The following is a 21,164-nucleotide window of genomic DNA, read 5'->3' as shown; positions in this document are numbered from 1 at the left end:
CATTATATGTTTTTTAATAGCCACCTTGAAATCCTTCTGAAAGAAAGCAGGGTACCAATAAATTGAAAACAATTACAAAAAAGTTCATAATTGGTTTCACACTACTAATTCACACAATGAAACCTTCCTGGAAAAGCTCCTGCAGGAGAAAAGAATTCAATAAAATGTAGGTCTTCCTTGGACCCATTCAAGAAGGCTAAGTTTCTACAGTAATTATAAGGTGATCTTACTTTTAATGTGATTCCACTAACGCGGTCTTGAGAAAATTGCTAGGAAACACTAATATAATAATGCTAGTAATTGACAGTATTTGAAACTGCATTGTGAAACCTGGGACCATTTCATAGAGGCTGGGAAACATGAACAAAAACATGTCAATTTACTTAAAAAAAAACTTTCTCTATCATACTAATTTTTTTTTTTAAACTAAGATTGCTAGGGAAAAACTAACTTTAGAGAAACTAACTTTAGAGAAATAAAGAGACCAAGATTATAGAAAGGAGATACAACCTGGGAGAAATGTTTCCAGAACCAGAAGAGTTCATAGAGTCTTCGCAAAATCAATACCAACGGTGTTCACTCTGTATTCTCTCTCCTCATGCTACAGAAATTCCATACAACTGCCAGCAAACTATCGTGACCTTAATACTTAACACTCACTACTGAAAGGGAGCTCTTTCAGCTACGTTAAGATTTTGTTGTTTTACACCCATATTTCTTTTTGAACATTTTTAATGAATATAGCCCCCCCACCCCGCCATCTATCTGGATATTTCAGGCTTCACACATTGTATTTAGTTTAGGCAGACTTGTTGAGTCTCAAAACTAGTTCAAAACTTTGTATTCACCAAAAACTACTGATAATTCATCCATAGTTCATCCCCAAGGGTGTGTTTCACAGACCAGGCACTATATCTTTAGGGGTAAGTTTAGGGAAGAAAAAAACATGGTGTTGCCACGCGTTACATTGACAAAATGACCCCAGGAAACCAGAATTCTAAACAATTCATACAGAAGAATGGAAAAGAAGTTCTAGAAAATAGGTGTTACTTGAATTTACTGGCATTCGTTGGCCATAGGTGCAATATGCAATTTACTTAAAAGCATGTTTAAAAAAGAAAAAAAACTAGGTTCAATTGACCTTCTATTTTATTCTATATTAAAGCCCAGGGCATCAGCCAGGAAGGGTTGTCAGGCTTGGTGGTTTTATCTGCATTTGTCAGATGCCAGTGCTGCTCATTCCCTGCCCTGGGAGCCTCCAAGGGCAGAATATTACACTTTGTTCTATTCCCATTGCTTCGCACTTGATACAGTCTCAGTCACTGTTCACTGAGTGAAAAAATGGACTTCTGCCTCCTGTCTGTAATCCTAAGGTATGCCAAGATGGCACGAACCTCAACCTTTCAACAAAGAATAGACTTCACATTAGTTGATGTAGTCTAGAAAACTTTTGGCATAGTACTAGATCCAGGAGAGGGAGGACAAGAAATCTGTTATTTTGCGCCCCTTTCAGAAAACCCCCATAAAGACTGTAGCTTGACTGCCACCGTGCCTTCGCATTGACGCGTGCAAGACTGCGGGCCGCCCTGGGAATCCCGGGGACCCAGGAGTAGAACTGATAAGCCGTGTGTTTTTTTTCCTGCCACACATTCTCTCACCTAGGTTATTTAGAAGAAAATTCCTTTAAGAGCCCCTCTTAGGGCCTGATGCAGACCTTACCAGGTAGGCATTTTTCTGGGCTTCGGTGAACCTGCTCTGGGAAGAACAGAAAATACGTATCTAAAAGCAAGCTACTCATATCTGAGAGTAAGGTTCAGAAGTGAAATGTGATCTCTTGGAATGCCATTACCTCACAAGCTGAGCTTCAACAGTTCTGTTTTCAGAGAAGCCCCCGCGGCTCACGCGGTGGCAATCTCAACAAACTACGCAATTTATAATTTTGGAAATCTGAAATAGAATTTGCAATGTGATCTCAGCGGCTGGGTCACTTCTTCTTGTAAAGATTTTTATCCGATTAGAAAACAAACGGCCTACTTCTTCAAGGCATAATAATGCCATGAAATCATGCTCCGACTTTGCCCCCTTTCATGATATCAGCAGGAGCCAAGAGGCTGGTAAAAGAAAAGGTATGACAGAGAGTTAATTTCTGCCAGTGCCCTTCTGGCCTTCACTGCAAGAGATAGTTTGCTGATTTTTAAATTTTTTTATTCCTGGGCATTCAAGTAGTGCTTTGATGGTGCTTCTTACCACATTGTTGGATCTGCAAGGCTGACTTAGGGTAGCTCTCAGACCTCTGGGGGAAATGGTCTCAGAGTCCCTAACCTTTGCTGGATCCTAAAGTGAGAGTTTGGAGATTGGGAGAACCTTGGTGAATAAAAAGAAGCCTGTGTCTTCTCCATGAATTCGTTTTTGTGAGATTTCAGACCAAACGTTTCTTGCTGAGAAAGTGCCCACGTCCACCTGCCCACACCCACACCCGCCTGCTTTGGCACATCTCCAGGAGGAGTTGCAGCCTCAGGGTGGCCCCCAAAGTGAGCCCCCTGCTTCTGGGGTCTCCATAAGAAGCAAAAAGATTCAACCAGCAAAGCAAAGGCCTAGGAAACACTTGCCGCCATCAGCTCTGATGGTCACACCTAAGACAGAATTTCTTGCAGCCTCTGGTTTAGCTTCTTCTTCTTCTTCTTCTTTTTTTTTTTTTTAAACAAGGGGATCAGTGATGAAACCCAGGTTAAACTCTTCGACAGAACTATCCGGAAGAGCAAAACTAGCAAATGACAGGCTATGACTGGGGACTGACTCTGGGGAAGGCTGGATTTTTGAAATGAGAGCCAAAAATGTTTTCATCCTCTAGCCCACGGTTTAAGTTACTGAAAAGGAATCACCACCGTTTCTACACGTTTCTTGTGTGTTTACTCCTACTCTGGAGAGTAATCTAACTCATCATTTGCAATCAGGGCCTCTGAGTTCTGTTTGTGTTTGCTTTTGCTCTTCGCTTTGCTACTTGTCCGGGTGTTGGCCTTGGCATCTGACATCTGCTGGTAATAGAAGCCTTTGTCTTCGGCCGGCCCGCCCCAGTTCTCCTGGCTCTCGCCTTCCGTGGCGTAGGAGAAGCCCTCCTCCACCGAGAAGGGGTCGTCCACGTCGTAGCGCTGGTACGTGCTCTGGTGCAGGGCTTCTTCGCGCGCGCTGATTTCCAGGGTGCTGTTCCAGATGCCGTACCCGAAGTAAATGAGCATACCTGCAGGGAGGGAGAGGCACAGGCCCGTAAGCAGTTGCTCGGGGATCCACGGGACCAGCGGAGGGTGTGCTCAGTGGTGAAAGCGGAGTCCGCGGTGGATGTGTTTTCTTTGGTCTACATCGTGTCTGGAAGAGACTCCAGCTAAGTGTCATTTAAAAACTGGGCTGTCTGGCATGAAGCGACCCGTATTTACAGCTTCCCCTAAAAAACGTCAGAGGGTCTCACGACCCTACTCCCACATGCCTATATGGCAGGTGTGACGGGAGGTGAGCGCCAGCTGCCTGTTTAGACAGAATGTGGACTCTCTAGTCACCCCTGTCCACACCTCCCTGTATCACTACACTCATGCAGGTGCCAACTAGGAATTTGCATTTTCCGCCCCGACTGAAATATTTGTGAATCGCCCACAGTGTCTCCCCAACCTTCTTGCAGCGTTTTATTACCTCTCGCCCCCGTTAGGGGCGCCATCTTTCATCCCCCCACCCAGCAGTGCACCTCTACTGCCCCACGGTTTACTTCGCCATTTTTCACTCACCAAAGGAGTATTGTATTACTGCCGTTCAGAGCTGTTCGCTCTCAAAGGGTCTGCTGCCTGCCACTCTTAGGGCCCTTGGAACGCCTACGGTGTGATTATCTGCCCAGGGAGGTGCTTCTATTTTAAGACTCTGCGGAAAACTGGCACTTAATCTTTGTTGAATGAATGAATGAGTGAGAACTTCTGATGGGCATGAAATTTCCAGTGCAACCTCCTTAGCTGATGTCATTCCAAGCCAAGGGAAGAAACTTGTTTTCCTAGGCAATATGGAACATTAATTAGGGCTAATGTTTCATTTCTATTATAATTTTTCTGTGATTAAGTATAAAAATAGTTTGAGGGGCCCTTGGGTGGGGCAGTCCCTTAAGCATCCAGCTCTTGGTTTCCACTTGGATGGTGATCTCAGGGTCCACTCAGCTCGGAGTCTGCTTGGTATTCTCTGCTTCTCCCTCTGCCCCCCTGCTCATGCTTTGTTTCTCTCTAAATAAATAAATAAATAAAATTAAAACATTGTTCAACAACCCCCATTTTCTATCTTGAAAAGCTCAGGGAGGCTCAGAGTTTAAAATAGCTGAGAATCATAGCCTTGGGGGGGTCATAGGGCATGATGATTAAGAGTGTGAGCCCTGGGTTCAAATCCTGCCTCCATCACTATTAGCCATGTAACCCCGGACCAGTTACTTAGCTTCTTTGTGCCTCATTTTCTCTTCATGATAGTCACTGCACCTATGACATGAGGTTGCCATGAGGATGAAATGGGTAAATAGTGGCTTTCAACTCTGACTTCAGCTGGAGGGCCACCTGGGGAGTTTTTGAACGGCCCTTACACCTAAGCCCCACCCCTAGAGATTCTAATTTAATGGGTCTGCAGTGTGATCGAAGCATAGTTATGGTTATTTTTTTCCCCTCTTCATTATATCTTTTATTTTTTAAATTAACATATAATGTATTATTTGCCCCAGGGATACAGGTCTGTGAATCATCAGTCTTACACAGTTCACAGCACTCACCATAGCACAGACCCTCCCCAACGTCCATCACCCAGCCACCCTATCCCTACCCCCTGACCCCCCAGCAGCCCTCAGTTTGTTTCCTAGGATTAGGAGTCTCTTATAGTTTGTTTCCCTCCTGATCCCATCTTGTTTCATTTTTTCCCTCCCTAACCCCCATGACCCCCCCCTCAAATTCCTCATATCAGAGAGATCATATCAGAGAGACATAATTGTCTTTCTCTGATTGACTTATTTCACTTAGCATGGGTATGTTTTAAAGCTTCACAGGTGAGTCCAATGGGCAGCCAATACTGGGACTCCTTCAGACCAGGAGCATAAAGCTCCTGAGACCTGTACTCTGTTGTCTACACTGGCTATATTAGGGCTTGGCCACTGGATGCCACTCAGTTACACAACTCCCTTCCAAACCCCAGAATCCCTCTTCTGAGTGGCACTCATCCCTTTGACTTTGCTAACCCTGCAGGCATCTGCACAGCTGTTTGCTCAGAACCACAAGGTCACCTTCTGTTCTGTTTCCCTCTTTGGTGCCTGAGAAATCCTGCTCCTTTTGAATTTGAAGTGGGTCTTTTTCAACTTGGATTTCTCCCTCTCTGTTTCAAATGACTTTCTCCTTACCCCCTGCCCCATCCCCTAGTGAAATCAACTTTCTAGGAGCCAAAGTAAGCAGAGATTTATAGTCCTAATTGGTAATAAATCCTAGAGTTAATCATTTGCAGATGTAGCTACTCTCAAATAGCGACTTCATTTTTCTGAACATGGATCTTTACTCTTTCTTGTGTGTGTGTAGGTGGGGGGAGTAGCCATGGGGGATAGTTATTACCCTTGTGTAGGACAAGGCATCATGTTAAGGTCCCTTCCAAAAGGGACAGTATGTTCCTGGTTGGAGAATGCCTCTATTGGAAGCATGTTTGAGACCTGAGAATAAATTTCAGGAGACCAGGTGGGATCAACAGGCACACAGCTCTTTTTGCCCATTTTTGCTATCTTTCCCCATAGGCTTTGAGGCAGGGGTCAAATCCTGCCTCCACTTCCTGCTTTGTCTCTATTATATCAATTCTTTCCATCTGACCCCCTTCTCAGACCCTATTTATAAGTGAGTTATTTCCCTATTGAACTTAATACTCTTTCTTTTCTTTCGCCTTTGCCTCTAAGCTCTCTGCTCTGCCATCACACAGGTCATCACTCCAGATGGTCTGACATCTATTCTGACAGATCTTCCCTTGCCCCCACCAGGTGTGGTGGTGTCAGGTAGACTGATTTATGGAAATTCTCGAAGAGCCTCATAGAATCCTAGATATTTAGAGCTGGAAAGAGTCTCTAGATCTGTTTGAGTACCTTCATTTTACAAAAAAAAAAAAGAAGCAGGCTGAGGGCTGAAACAGCATTCGCACGGAGAGAGAGAAGAGTCTTGTAAGCCCGGTCCTTCACACTTTCGCTCTGCAGGCCGGCTTACGGACTGTGCTTATCACAGTATGCCCTGAGTAAGGCGTTATGGCTGCATTCGTTCTTTGTTCTTGGGGAATGATGGTATCTGGAGGAACACGTGTGCTCCTGAATGCACTGACTATGATGACTTTGAAAAAGCAACTCATGGAAATCTGTCGTGTAAGTATTTATGGGCCTTTTAATGTTTGCTCTGAGCCTCCTATAATTTCAAAGGTGTTATTTTGTCCTTAAAAATATATTTCGGGGCGCCCGGGGGCCCAGTTGGCTGAGCATCTGGCTCTTTGCTTTCCGCTCAGGTGATGATCTCAGGGTGGAGGGGGCCGGGGGGGATGGAGCGAGCCCGGGGTCAGGCTCTGTGCTCAGTGGGGAGCCTGACCGAGACTCTCTCTCCCTCTGCCTCTCTCCACCATGCTCTCTTTCTCTCGATCTCAAATAAATAAATTTAAATATATATATATATACACATATATTTAAAACATGAGTGGTCTGAACCAAGAAGTGACTGTGTGCATGCAGCCTGGTGGAAGCCACACAGCCAGCGGTCAGCCCGGGCAAAGGACTGGCATTCTGCCTGACGCTTCTTGTTGGCCCTTGAGTAAGTTCAAGGAAAATGGTGTAAGGCACCAAGGATTGGAGGAAAGGAAAAATGGAGGAGCACAAAGCAGCAGAGGGGATCAAATGAAGTGAGGGAGGGAGGGTGGAAGGGAGGTGCAGAGAGCGAGGAGACAAGCATGGACGACCATCTGTCACACATAAACAAAGGCTTTGTGTCGGAGGAGTAAACAGAGCTGCTAAAAGCCTCCTGTGTAGCAGCAGGGTGTTTTGTTTCTGCTTCTTTTTTTTTTCTTTCTTCAGTTGGCTTAGAAAACTAAGCATGAGGTAGTTTCTGAAAAATCTGTGGGGATTCTGGGAATTCTGAATCATCTAAACCCAACTTCACACAACACTTCTGGGTGCTGAGGTCCTCATGATGCGTGATTTATGTTGTATCTTTCTCCCAAGGAGTTCAAAACATTATACGTGGTATCTTGTTTAGATTCCTCCCAGCCTGTTTGGGAATGTGCATGTGAGTGTGAGTGTGAGAGTGTGTGAGTGTGTGTGGGGGGGCAGGGAGTGGGGAGGTTAGGATTACATACGTCTCAGAAACAGGAAACGGGGGTATAGGACAAAAAAAGATTTTCCACAGCAACACGGATGGTGTTGGGACTGTGAGTTCTTAGGGGCTCCCTGGGTCCCCATCCAGGGTGTATCTCACCTACCAGGGTTGGCCAGGGGGAATAGACTGATTGAAAACAATTTTGCTTGGCTTTTTAGTTTGAAGAATTCCAAACGTGTACCAAAGTGGAGAGAGTAGTATAAAGAAGCCCAAATACTCATCACTTGCTTCCGCCTGACACCCACCCGCCTGAGTCCTTGTTTTTAGATCATTTGGAAACAAATCCTTTCCATCCTATGCTTCATCTGTAAATAATTAAGTACGTATCTTTAAAATAGACTTAAAAACTTAGTATCATTATCACATCTAAACACTGATAATAATTCCTTAGTATCTTCTGATATCCAGAATTATTGAAATTTCCCTGAATTATTAAGCACGTGGGGAAAAATTCTAATTCTTCACTTTATGAGACTATAGATTCACTCCAGTGACACTATTACTGCCTCATATAGTTTTCAGGCACTGTTATTTGTCACTGGGACGGGCATCATGTTCTTTCATAAACCCTTACACACGGCAAAGTTTTACTTTTCAGAGAGGATTTGCTTTCCGCATAAGCAGAAGTCATTTGGAACCATGCCTCAAGAATGAGAAGGCTAATTGATATTTGCATATTTAATCCTGCTGTTCCTTAAAAACTCAACTCCATTGCTTTGTAGTTATACATCTTTTAGCTCTAATACGCAAAAGGCATGTGTGGTGTTAAAAATCAGAGGGGAATTAGCTTTTGTGTTGCAGGGGGTCTTGCAGACCCTCCGGCTGGGCTGGAGTTATTTTTTTGAGTTGTTGAGTTAGGGAGAACAGAGACGTAGGGCACCCACTAGTTAGCAGTAGGCACAGAAGGGTTTCAGTATTTGAAAAACAGACATGGTTGTTCTCCAGGCACACGGGCCGAATGCCAGGCCTTCTCCGAGGTAATGGCAATGAGTCTAGTGAAAGGCTGTTTGCAGTGAAGGGAAATACCTGAAAGGCGGCCTTGGCTTTTCTTCCAGACAGATATTCTCTGATAGAGAACGTGCCCAAGAGAGACTCAGGCTAGACAAGATGAAGAATCAAGCCTTTGGCAATTTAATGGGCTTTCTTTATGTGGTAGAACACTCTGTGATCGTAAAACCCTTTGTAGAAAAGTCCTTTCTCATTGATCATCCCAGAGAGGTTAAGACCTGTTTAATAAATCAGTGACTGAAATGGTGCTGGAACTTCTATCTCCTGAGTCTAAACTGATGGCTCTTCCCAACCCACCCAGGCACCGCCAGGAAGGGTTAGAAATGCCAGGTTTGCTTTCAGATGCTGGGATCCCTGAGCATGAGGGGAGTGGGGTGGGTGGGGTGGGGGGGTGGGGGGGTGGGCAACACACCCATTTCCTCTGCTTGTGTGGATCCACCTGGGCAAATTAAGTAAATGACCCTAAACCTACAAGTGAGAGGGTTGGGAGGAGGGGGGAGGTATCTCTGGGGATCAAGGTGGTCAAGGGGGAACACCTTGAACAAAAGCTCAGCTCTGCACAGAGCCCGGGGGGACCTGGAGATGGACAGTAACAGCAGATTTCGGACCCCACTGGCCTGAACTCTGGCTAAGGAGCAGCTGCCTGATCTCCAGAGTCCCCTGGGAGCTTCCTGTCCTCTGTACACAGTCACAGGCTCGGTGGCCAGAGGAGGAGGGCCACCCGACCTCGACCTCAGGCTGGGTGGAGCGGCCTCTTCCTGGGGCTCACTTTCCAGCAGGAAGCCCTGCCCGCTGCAGATAACTGAGGCACTTTGTTATGCGCAGAGCGTTTTTTATTTTTACTACCCCGGGATCAGCTTTCCAAAACAGACATTTGCCAGTGCGGAAAGGAAGACGGGATGGTGATGAGAAGGTGTCCTCCCCACCCGCTGCAATCCCTACCAACTCCCACTTTGCTGGTTAGTTTTTTAAAATACCGCCACAAGCCCTGTTGATTAGAATAACAATAAGGTTTGTTTAGTTTGGTGTGGCTAGGAGGAGCAGGTTTGGATTGAATGGGGGTTTGGGGGGCGCTGGAGACTCTCTCCCTGGCTCTGCCACAGATCAAATATAAAGTCACATGACTTTATGCCTCAGTCTCCCATCCGCAAAATGGAACTGGGGAACTTTTTTTTTTTTTTTTTAATTTGAGGGGCTAGAATGGCCAGGAGACAGAATACAAGCTTGTAAAGGAATATTTTTAAAAACCCAGTAATCCAAGCCAGCAATTCCGCATCTGACTCCACAGAAACCCCACGTGTCCACCAAACACCATGTACAAGAATGTTCACAGCAGCTCCATTTGTGAGAGCCCCAGACTGGAAGCCAGCTAAATGTTCATGAGCACGAGAACAGTGTGTTATTCTCACGGGGGAAGGCTTGCCGGGCAAGGAGAACCAACAACTTAACCACAACCTACAGCATGGATGAATCTTACAAATATGATTTTGAGGGAAAGGTGCCCAGGGCTCACTGTGTCATGGCTCTGTGTCCCAGGCACGCTGCACACACCTGCCCCAGGACCTTTGTCTCTGCCAAGGCCCCCTCTCCCTTCATTCCTTTGTCTCAAAGGAGAGCCATCCCTGCAACTGCCGCTGGGCATAGAGCCATGAGATCCCCAGGCCCCCTCCTCCATGCGCAGCCCCGTCCAGCAGGTAGCCTGAACTGTAGCGGGATCCCCTCCACACTCCCAGTTGCGCTGGCTATGTTACCGTCCTCATCCCGGCCTTCATGATTTTTTTCCCCCTTTGAGCATCATTTATTTGGTGAAGTTGCCAATTGTTTTCTCGTCTGCCTACAGGGAGAGTTTCAAGCTTATTTATGGGACATATCCTCAGGAGTTGATTTGTCTTGATGCCCTCTGCCCCCAGTTCACAGCCCCCTTCCTCCCTCCTCTTCCCTTCTTGACAACGGCTGCTTTGAGTCCATTTCCAAAAGGATTTTCAAATGATAGCAAAGGTAAAGACCATAGGTATGTCCTCTCTTTGGAAATTATGTCTTAGTACAGGATTTATGAGGTTCATTGCCAAATCATTGTCTGTTCTCTACATCTATAGACAGGAATTTGCTTTCTCAGAGGGGCCGAAAAAATGCAGGCAAGAACTTGGCAGCCCTTGAGGTGAGGGGGCCCATGAGCTGGTCTACCAGATGGCTACGTTCTAACAAAGTCCCACAGGGAACCGTAGGGCTGGACAGTGCCACGGAGTAGTGTCATCATTGGTCACTGCTAGCTTCAGACTCCCTGAGACTCTGCCCAACCCCTTGAGGTGTTCTTTTACAAAAACACATCAGCAGAGGAAAGGAAAACTCAGGCTTCTCTGTGCTCATTTTGTTGGGATTATCAAACATTTGCTATTTGTGTTATTCCTCTTGTCTGAAGGAAAAGAAACAAGTGCTGAGTCATCTTGTTGGGACTTGTGCCTTATTTTACTCTATGAGTCGTGCTCATCTGAAGGTCAAAAGCTTAGCAAAACATTGTTAGAAAAATGTTGTAATTAAGATTCATTTAGAGAAGCCTGGTTTAAAAAAAAAAAAATGTGCCCAAGAAGATTATCAAGTTATGACTCAGTTCAACCATGTAAATCTTTTTAAAAAAGTAGCTGCTGTTTCATAAGAAGTTCCATTTAAAAATATCTCTTCTGTTCTCCCCAGGAAAGTTATACTATGAATAGAGAAATTAGGAAGAAAAATCTGACATTTTGGAGACTCAGAATTTTAGAGGTGGAATCTTTGTTCTATGAGAGCACTGAAAATTTTATAAGCCAATATGGGGTTGTGGGATAGATATATTTTATATGGGCAAAAATTTGTTTTTGGAAAACAGGGAGTTTTTATAATTAAATTATCTACCCTGCTTACTAATTATCTTCTTATTTTTCTCTCTAGGTCAGTGGTTCTCACATTTGAGCATACATCAGAATACTCTGTAGGGTTTGTTAAAACCTAAATTGCTCTCAAGATTCTGACTTGGTAGGTCTGCGGTGGAGTTCAAAATCTCATTTCTAACTAGTTCCCAGGTAATACTGATGCTGTTGGTCGGGGACCCAACTCTGAGAAGCACTGTTCTAGATCATTTTAAACCTGACTGCTCATGATTACCTGGGGAGCCTTAAAAAATGCCCAGTACTTGAGACAATCTCTGAGGGGGGGATCCTGGGCACAGAATATTTCAGCAGTCAGGCAATTCTGCTGTGTAGTTGAGATTGAGAATTTTTGTTTTAGGCAAAGCTTACTCATGTACCAGTCTTCAAAGACCATGATGCTAAGGAAATTGGTGGCTAGCAGCTGGGTACTTGTTGAGCTGTGAGCTCCTGTGCCCTCTGGGCAGCCCCAGGCTGCAGGGTGATTTCCTCCCATGTCAGGGAGTATCCGTTTCTGGAACAGGTTTGAAGTTTATGCTATCAGCAAGATTGCAAAAGGCTCTCTGGGAGTTTTCTTCTGCCTGATAACTGGGAGGGCAACCTGAGTCAGAACAGGTTCATGCTGTATTTTGGCATGTGATAGCAAGTCTGGAGGACAATGAATCATTTTAGAATTTAAAAAGAAGGGTGGGAGAAAAATAATCCGTATCACTTTCTCCAATATATTCTTTTAAAATTTTATTTATTTATTTATTTATTTATTTATTTATTATTATTATTATTTTTTTTTTGGAGGGGAGAGGCAGGGAGGGGCAGAGGGAGTGGGAGACAGAGACTCCCAAGCAGATTCCACACCCAGCATGGGGCCCGGTCCAGGGCTTGACCTCACAACCCTGAGATCACAACCCTGAGACTAGCTGAAATCAAGTGTCGGATGCTTAACCAACTGAGCCACCCAGGCATCCCTTTTCTTATCTAAGCCTCAAAGAGCAACCAGATCAAGACTAGTGAATTATTTGCATTTTTTACAGATGAGTAAACTGAAACGCAGAGGAGCTAAGTGAACTACCCAAGGTCACAAGACACAGAGGTGGCAGAGCTGTGATTGAACCTGGGTGGTTTGATTCCAAAGGCAAGGATCCCCACCACCTTACCACTTTTGCAAAATGCCTCTGGTGCTCCAGAAAACACAGATACAATGCAGAATTGGTAATGTAATTTGTGGGCCCCAGTGCAAAATGAGATCATAGAGCCTCTTGGGAAAAAGTTGTTAAGATGAAAAAATTTTGGTAAGAATTCAAGGAAGTAGCAGCAGCAGCAGAACATTAGACCAAATGTGGGGCCCTGTGTGCAGAGGTTGTGCACCTGCGGAGTCAGCCCTGACATTAGACGTTAATCTGCAGGAACTACTTATCAAACTTTCTGCTCCAATAAGGAGGATGCTCAGGGGCACTGTGGTGGGGCGGTACCAGGTGCAGAGCTGAGTGTGGAGACACTGCGTTTTAGTAATAGCCTTGTCAAGAGCTTCCCATTATTCCTGTTGACCTTGAGAATGTTATTTAACTTTCTGGAAGTTTAGTTTTGTCATCTGTAAAACCAAGAGATGGAGAAGTGGGGAGAGATAGATGATGTTGGTGTTTCTCCAACTTCCATTATTTCAATACCACATACTTAGTGTAGTGGCTGTGCTCACGATCCCTGGACCCACACCACCTGACTGTTAATTTTGGCTTTACCAAATTCTAGCTATGTGACCTCAGTCAAATGTTTCAGCTTCCTCATCTGTAAAGTGAAGGTCATTTTGAGGGTTACATACATTAATGTGAGGAAAGTCCTTGCATAATGGCTGGTATGTGCTAAGGGCTATTATTAAGTGTTAATTATTACTATGAATCATGGCACCTGTACTAGTACTGATTTTTTTTCTTTAATTTGACTCATTTTAAATTTAAAAATAATTACCAGATTGGTGTGAGCAAATATATTTTTTCTAGTATGTGTGAAAATGTATAATAACTATGTAATATTTTTAAAAACTCAAAAAAATTCATTCCTAGACTCTCTAAAATCAGCCCAAATATTATCAATAGACTGGTCACCACTCTGTGGGTAACACTGTACTAGATAGTGAAGGTCCTTTCCAGCTTTAACACTCTAGGAATGAATGCCTGTGTCTTCATGTCTATGCCTTCAGTCATTTGACAAATACATGAGTGAAACATTTCTCCCTTCTTAGTCAGATCTTTCCATTGGTTAGCTACATGTTCCAATAGAAATAGGTTTAAATGGAGAAGAGAAACTATGAATAAATCATGTAAGTAGTTAAAACCCTGACGAGTTAGTGAGGTTCTCTCAAGAACTCCTCTGAAAGCCTAACAAAGGATGAGACTTAGAGTCGTGAAAAGTTGGGCCAGGATGCTTACAAGAAGACACAGGCTGGTCTTCAGCAGTGAGGAATCTGCTGGAAGACCAAAGCCCTGTCCTCCGAGCACTGTTTCTCCCCTACTTCCCTCTATGTAAATCTTATCTTCCAGGCTTACAGTTTAAATTCCGCCTCCTCATGCTTCTTTCCAGCTATTCTGTTGTTTTTTTTTCTCATCGAAACAGTAGTCAGAGAGGAGTATTTATTAAGCACATGCTGTGTTCTAGGCACCGAGGACGCAGTGCTCAACACCCATATTCCTGACTTCAAGGAGAGGACGGGGCTTCAGGGCTACAATCTGTGTAGGGAACTTCAAGAGGGTGACTAAGGAACTTTCAAGTTAGACTTCATTTAAACCTCCCTCTCAACTTATTATGAGCACCAATCCCCAGCCATCTCACGAACATCAGTGCTTGTTAGGTGTGAGAAACATGTGATAATATAAATCAGCCACAAAGGAGATTAAAAATCTTGGGAAAGCTGCAGGACTTTTCGAAGGCAATAAATGTGAATTTGGAGAGAGCATTTCTGATTTACACCCAAAGTTGTGGACGGTCGAGGAGCTGGCAGAGTTACATCAGTTACCAACAGGAGAAGAGAAAATCAGTAAGACTGATGGCATGATAGGTGCTTCCCAAGAGAATGACTAGAATATCTGAAGGATGAAGAAAGAATCTTGGGAAAAAATGAAAAAGTCTTTGATATTTTATAAAAGTCAATATGAAGTGGGGATGTGAAATGGTATAATTTAGTCAGAAATATTATGCCAAAAAATCCACACTTAATTCATACTCTGCTTGTTAAAGAAATTAGGGCATGATTGGTGTTTTAATTTAATTTTGTCCAATGTAAGAAAAATGCTTTTTTAAACTTTAGTTTCATAATTTTTAGTTTCCAAGGTAGAATTCCAGTTGAACATTTCTACTCTCACTTTTACTGTGTTATTTTTATCTCTTTATTATGTGGATTCGTTTTAAGTGGACTTTTTATGGAATTAATTATCCATAAAAAGAATGTCTGGTAATGGTATTCAGTGAGGTGATGGAAAGTGATGGATTGATCAGCATCATTCTTCAGAACCAAAGACCAAGACCCTAACAGGCAGAAAGGGCATAACTGGCTTTACTGACTCTAATGCAGAAAGCAAGTGTCCGTAGAACCAGCCAGATTTCTCTTGCAATGGAGAAACCTAGTCCAGCTAGGAGGTAATTTTGGGATAAGCCCGTTCAAGGCCTTGAGAGGGAATGCTCAAGGCTCCAAAGGAAGTTGCTTACCCACAAAGCACCAGACTGCAAACCGGATCCATGTGATGGTAGAGAGCTTTAGCATGAGATAAATGTTCACCAGCATGGCAAAGGCAGGCACGAAGGGGAGGCAGGGGGCCATATAGGGCAGCTTTTTGGGGTTCTCTGGCTGCTGCAGGATCACGAACACCAGGGCGCTGATCAGCAGCACCATCAGAACAACCAGAAGGATGGCCCACCAGCTCTGCTCTGAGATGTAGTCGGAACCAAAGATGATGAAGGAGCAGAAGATGAACATGAGGATGAAGAGCAGCAGCACGCAGATGGTCACCGTGTGCCCTGTAGCTGCCGTGGGCCGATCCATCTTGCCTGGAAGGCCCAGCCGGATCCTCATGGTGTAGTAACGGGGCCCAATCAGCTTCTTTAGTTTGATGAGATAAATGTTTTCAGATTCGTCAGCTTCTATGCCTGTGGTCATGTCCACAGTGCCATAGTTGGGATGGTTCACATTGTAGGTTGACTTATCAGATTTGCCTATGAGCATCTCGTTGTCTCCCAGAGATGGTAGGTTCTTGGCCCCACATGTGTTGGTGGCTGGGCCAGAAAACTCTTCCCCTTCACTCACAGGAGAACAAACTTCCTTGTCACAGTCAGCCAGGATGCCTTCCTTCTTCTTTGTGTGCTCCTGGGACAAGAACTTGACAAAACCGTCAATGTCACTCTCTGGTTGGTATCGAAGGAGCAAGACGCAGACAGAAACCAAGGTGTAGGCAAGGAGTGTGCCGATGGACATCATCTCTATTAGGTCTCTCAGGCTGACTAATAGTGAGAGGAGAGCTGCCAGGAACCCTGACACAATGCAGGCCACCATTGGCGTCTCTGTGTAGGAGCTCACGTGAGCCAGGAACCTGGAGAGAGGGGCAAGCAGAGGGTTAGCAGTGAGTTACAGAGGGTGACAGACTCTAACGTGGTTTAACTCCTCCTGGTCCTGCTCCTCCAATTTACTTCTGGATTCACTGGTTTCAATTCAGCTCCTATTCCTACCGTAGGATTTGGTTTTCGAAGTATAATTTAAAAAGAATTTACTTGAATGCCTTGGTTTTGAGGCAAACTTCTTTATTAAAGTTCCTACTTCATTATGTGATGTGAAGGGTTGATTGAGTTTAGGAAGTATGTCAGAAACCTGAATTGAAGTGCAAGCTTTCCTAGGAAGAAGTGATGGATGGAGAATTCACATACCTGCTTGGGGTTCCCTGTGTTACCCAGTGTGGTCAGTCCACGGATCAGCAACATCAGTATCACCTTGGAGCTTATTAGAAATGTATATTTTCAGGTTTCACCAGAGACCTACTACATCAGAATCTCTGGGCATGGAGCCTAGCAAATTATACTTTAGAAAACCTCCTGAGGATTCTGATTTATGCCAAATCTTGAGAAGCACTGCTCTATAATGAAAGTGCAGGGGTTTAGCTGGCAAAACAGCACAATTCAGAACATGTGCTCATAGGTGAAGCTAAATCCAGCCAGTTACCAACTGGAGAAGACCAACAAAGGTGAATGAATGGCAGGTACTATTTTAGTAGTTCCTGTGGGCCTTACGTTGGTTCCTGCTCTCCTCCTCACTCTCCTCCTAATCCTCCCTCCTCTCCTCTCTTCCATTTCTCCCTTCTTTTCTTTTTCCTTTTTCCCCTTCCTTCCTTCCTTCCTTCCTTCCTTCCTTCCTTCTGAGAGAAAGAGAGAGTGAGTGTGAATGAGGGTAGGGGCAAAGGGAGAGGGAGAGAGAAAATCTTGGCAGACTTCATGCCCAGCATGGCATGGGGCTTGATCCCACAACCCTGAGATCATGACCTGAACCAAAATTGAGAGCTGGTCACTTAACTGACTAAGCCATCCAGGTTCCCTTCCCTTATTTTTGTGTTTTACACATGACTGTTGGCTGAGCTTGGGATTTTTCCACTTAACTTTCTTTGAGAGCAGAAAAACCTTTTGGATGTGTGAAGTTGTTACATCTCCATGATAACTGGCCTCTTCTGGATCAGTCCAGCTCCCAAACATGGCAGCTCGGACCTTGTGATGACTTTGAGGGTATGCAGAAGAAATGAAGCAGAAGATGACAGCTGATGGCAGAAAGTCCCTGAGGAGATCCCTCCATACCCCTGAGAGCTCCTTGATCTCTATGCTTTATTCCTTGCTTGGTGCAGTTGAAGAATGCCTTCACTGCATGTCCTCATATGGTGGGCACTGGGAACCAAGAGGTGGGGCACATTCCCTTTGTGTCCATGGACAGATTGGCCACTTCATGGCCAATGTTAGTGTAGTTAAAAATCTGGTCTTTGGAGTCAGACTGTCATGAGTTTAAATCCTGGCCCCCCACTCCGTAACTGGGTGTTGGGGCAAGTTATTTTCACCTGTGTATACTCATCTTCTATATTCATTTGCAAAACAGAGTTATTATGACAACTAACTGAAATACTGTGTACAAAGCACCTAGGATACACAAATATTCAATAAATGGTAGCCATTGTTGCTACTGATATTAGGCTCTCTTCGGAATGGTCTTATCCTCCCTGTGATGGTAGATTGGAATGTTTGTGGCTTCAGAGGGGCTGTGGAGAGATGGGCAATACCAGGCCTCAATTTGAGGGCAGGCCTGAGATGTTCCTGGGATCCTTCCCTCTGGAAGCCACCCCAGTGTGACAGTTGGACACCCAGAATCTTCACAAAGCAACACACAATGCTGAACAAGAGGGATGGGGCAGTTAAGGGTACATACTAGTTTGTGCTAGATTGAGGGACCCAGAGTCAAACTGAGGGACCCTTTCAGGGATTATATTCCTTTCACTCAAACTCTTTGTTAGGGTATGTGACAAATTCCATAGTCTATGTGACTTACATTCACATCAAAATTATAGTCAGTCTGGGCACCTGGGTGGCTCAGTGGGTTAAGCCTCTGCCTTCGGCTCAGGTCATGATCTCAGGGCCCTGGGTTTGAGTCCCGAGTCGGGCTCTCTACTCAGCAGGGCGCCTGCTTCTCCCCCTCTCTCTGCCTGCCTCTCTGCCCACTTGTGATTTCTCTCTCTGCCAAATAAATAAATAAATAAATAAAATCTTTAAAAAAATTATAGTCAGGCTGACTGTGAGTGACATTATCCCTGGACAGGTATGGCAAAATAGAATACATTTCATGGAGCATAGCCCTTACCTGAAAAGGAGCCCATCACCAGCCATGGCATAAATGACCCTTGGCATTGGGAAGAGGGAGCCCAGCAAGCTGACTGTCAGTCCTGCAACTGACCCAATGGCCACTACGAATTTTGCAGCGTAGAACCCATGGGCCACAAACATCTCCATGAGCGGGGACTCCGTGTCGATGGCACTGTATGGCACCATCAGAGTTAAGATCATGCTCACCTGTTAAAACAAGAGAAAGCATGGCTGGAGGTAGAGAGGATGGTCAGCATGGATGGATGTTCCACAGGAGAGTAGAGATCTGGATGTTGGATTTGCCACTTCCTGGCATATGCCCTTAATTTAGACCAGTCACTTGGGTTCCAGAGCTCTTGGTCTCAGTATTTTCTCCTCCCATTAGAATTTAGTGGTCTTGGAGAGATGATCCTCAGTATCTCTCGGGCCCTTTCATAACTGAGGAGTAAGTATGCAGGTATGTAAGCCCCACAACAGCAGAACTACATTGACAGTCCAATGAAGGGCAGATATTACCAGATGGAAGGAATGGCAGCCAAAGGCACTGGAGCCAGGGCCTAGCAGTGACCATGGGCACACTGCCCACATAACCCAGACTCTCATTTATTTTATACTTTCAGGGTCCTATACAGTCTTAACTATATACTCCCTTTCACCCTGAACACCAGAGATAGAAACTCCAAAGATAAGTGATTGGAAATCCATAGCCACTTAAAAGATGTGACCCAGATAAGGGCTCATATTTCCATTTCTTCTCTGCAGCTCAGTGCCAGGAGCCAAGCAGACCAACAAACAAATTATGGCACTGGGATGGAACCCAGTTCTACTCTGGTTTTGTAAGACTATTGTGGCTTTGCTTAGCCAGGAGTCACTTGGCTCCCAGGACCTATCTTCCTTTGTATGTGATAAATCTGCCATAACAACCCTTCCTCATGGCCCTGGGCCATAAAGCCACCGGTCATAAGACCAGGCCTTCCCTGGCCTGCAGAGGCCAATACTGGCATCAGGAAGGGAGTTCAGAGCCTGAAAGGGAGAGGGCAGTGCATTTCTAGACCACTTCTTTGCATATTTCTCAGGAGCCAAAATCCTCCGGCGAAGCCATGGGCTGCTAGGGAGGACAGGAGGATGGAATACCACAGCCCCACGGTTTGGCTCTTCTGATGGTGGGATGACAGCCTGCTGACCAGCACAACACCGAACAGCCCCTGAGTCATGGGTAAGGGCCATGTGTTGTAAAAGAGAATGTTTCCCAGCAACTTCACCACTTGCAACATCCTCTTCGGGGGTGGGCTAGAGGAGAGTGGGACGGATCCCTACAGCAATTTGCATTGTGCCTGCTGTTCACATTAGATCAGGATGGGCAAAAAGTTGATAGATGCATAGAAGTACTCTGTAGTCTATAAAGTGCTGTTCTATGAAAGGAATTGTGATTATTAACTTTATTGTGTGTGCCACAGGGGTTGACCCCAGGAGGAGGCAGACGGATATGAGGGAGGAATAAGAGGGGAAAGGCAGAGCTGAGTGTCTCTGCTGCTCTTCCCACATCACTCCCTAAACATGCTGTCTGCAGGGATAACTAGGGTATGGATAAAATGAAGCTACTTGCCTGTGTGTGCATAGGGCGAGGTGATAATTGACCTACCCATAAAACAATTGTGAGGAGCAGGTGAATTCCTTATAAACCACATTGAAGGCTACTCTTGTGTTTTCCTTTGGTGTCCAGGACAGTATTATTTTGCAGCTTGCCATCATGATCAAGCCAGCCACTGGTCTGGCTTCCTTAGTTGCTAAAGATGTTATTGTTTTGCTTTAGTTGCTGGGAGAAAGGTAGTTTTCCTATGCTATGCAGCTGGTGTAGCAGTGTTGATAGGACATGTCCCCAGCTGCTGGCTCTTTCCTATTTCTGGTAACTGAAGTGAGTGGGACCCTCAGGGCCTGCGGCATTGGTGTAATGACATACCTATTGGCTTCTCAACTGGTTCTTTCCATTGCCAGGGGTTGGGTGGGGGGGTATGTTGGTTGTGAGTGAACTATTTCTGTGATAGAAATTCTGGGATGGGAGCTGACAAATGACACATGAGGAGTGTGAAGATCGTCTCAGGGAAGTGACCCTGAGAAGACAAGGCTGAAGGCTTCCTTCTGAAGATTTCTTTTAGTCAGAAAACCTTAAAAAGAAGCTTGGGCCAGTGTAAAAAGAGGGAGCAACAGCAAAAAGAAATTTCCTCTGAGATTTAAGGGGAAGAGTGTCTCTAGAGGATGATGTGTTCTCTCTCCCCACTCTGGGAGAGCCTTGCCTCTCGCTGCCGGGAAGTTCCCAGAAGACAGAAGAGCATTGAGGAGGGTGCACAGAGGTCCACAATGCTTCTGCTTGCACACCCACCCGTTACTGCCAGCCTATGATCTGAGCTCCTTGGACAGCAGCCCACTCCCTGTACACCATCCCTGGGCAGCAGCAGACACCCAGAGCCTGTGTGTGTAGGGAGGAATGGGGATGGAGACTCAGAGACCAAGGGTGAAGTGAGGGCTCAGGGCTGCTCACATGTCCAGTTTGCAGTCCTGATTTTCTTCTTGTCACGTGTGGATGGGGATAGAGCATGTGTGGACACATGCATACAGTTACCAAGATTGCACAAGGAAGGACCACTTCCTGACAGAAGGTAACCCAGTCCCAGAGCTCCATTTTAAAGTCAGATATGAAAAGGCCATCAGGATGGTCCTGAAAGGATGTAGTACTTACAGAAACATATGCTGTCAGGCAGATGACCAGGGAGGCGGTGATAGCATAAGGGATGGACGTGTTTGGATTCTTGGCTTCCTCTCCAGTGGTGGCGATGATGTCAAAGCCGATGAAAGCATAGAAACACGTGGCTGCTCCTTGCAGCACCTGGTGGGATAATGGCATTTCTCAGACTCAGAGTGTCAGGGCAGCACAAGGGCCTAACACACGGTACCAGCAACTGCCCGTGTCTGGTGACATTCCTGAGCAGCAGCGGGAGTA

The 21,164-nt window shown here is 45.2% G+C and overlaps 1 protein-coding gene across 1 annotated transcript in view; it reads right to left on the bottom strand.

Annotated features, from left to right (window-relative positions):
* Positions 1 to 2,207: 2,207 nt before the first annotated feature.
* The window catches only part of SLC7A14 (solute carrier family 7 member 14), a 110,576-nt gene continuing 91,619 nt past the window's right edge, over positions 2,208 to 21,164 (bottom strand). The window contains exons 5-8 of the mRNA XM_032341415.1: positions 20,904 to 21,050; positions 18,165 to 18,373; positions 14,993 to 15,870; positions 2,208 to 3,238 (exon numbers count right to left, since the gene is read on the bottom strand). Coding sequence (XP_032197306.1) covers positions 2,916 to 3,238; positions 14,993 to 15,870; positions 18,165 to 18,373; positions 20,904 to 21,050 — 1,557 coding nt within the window. The 3' untranslated portion in view covers positions 2,208 to 2,915. The remainder of the gene's footprint in view (positions 3,239 to 14,992; positions 15,871 to 18,164; positions 18,374 to 20,903; positions 21,051 to 21,164) is intronic.

Source organism: Mustela erminea, chromosome 1 (assembly GCF_009829155.1).
Source record: "Mustela erminea isolate mMusErm1 chromosome 1, mMusErm1.Pri, whole genome shotgun sequence".
Classification (NCBI taxonomy): Eukaryota; Metazoa; Chordata; class Mammalia; order Carnivora; family Mustelidae; genus Mustela; species Mustela erminea.
Note: the sequence above shows the minus strand (reverse complement) of the source record. Positions and strands in the feature narration are given on the sequence as shown.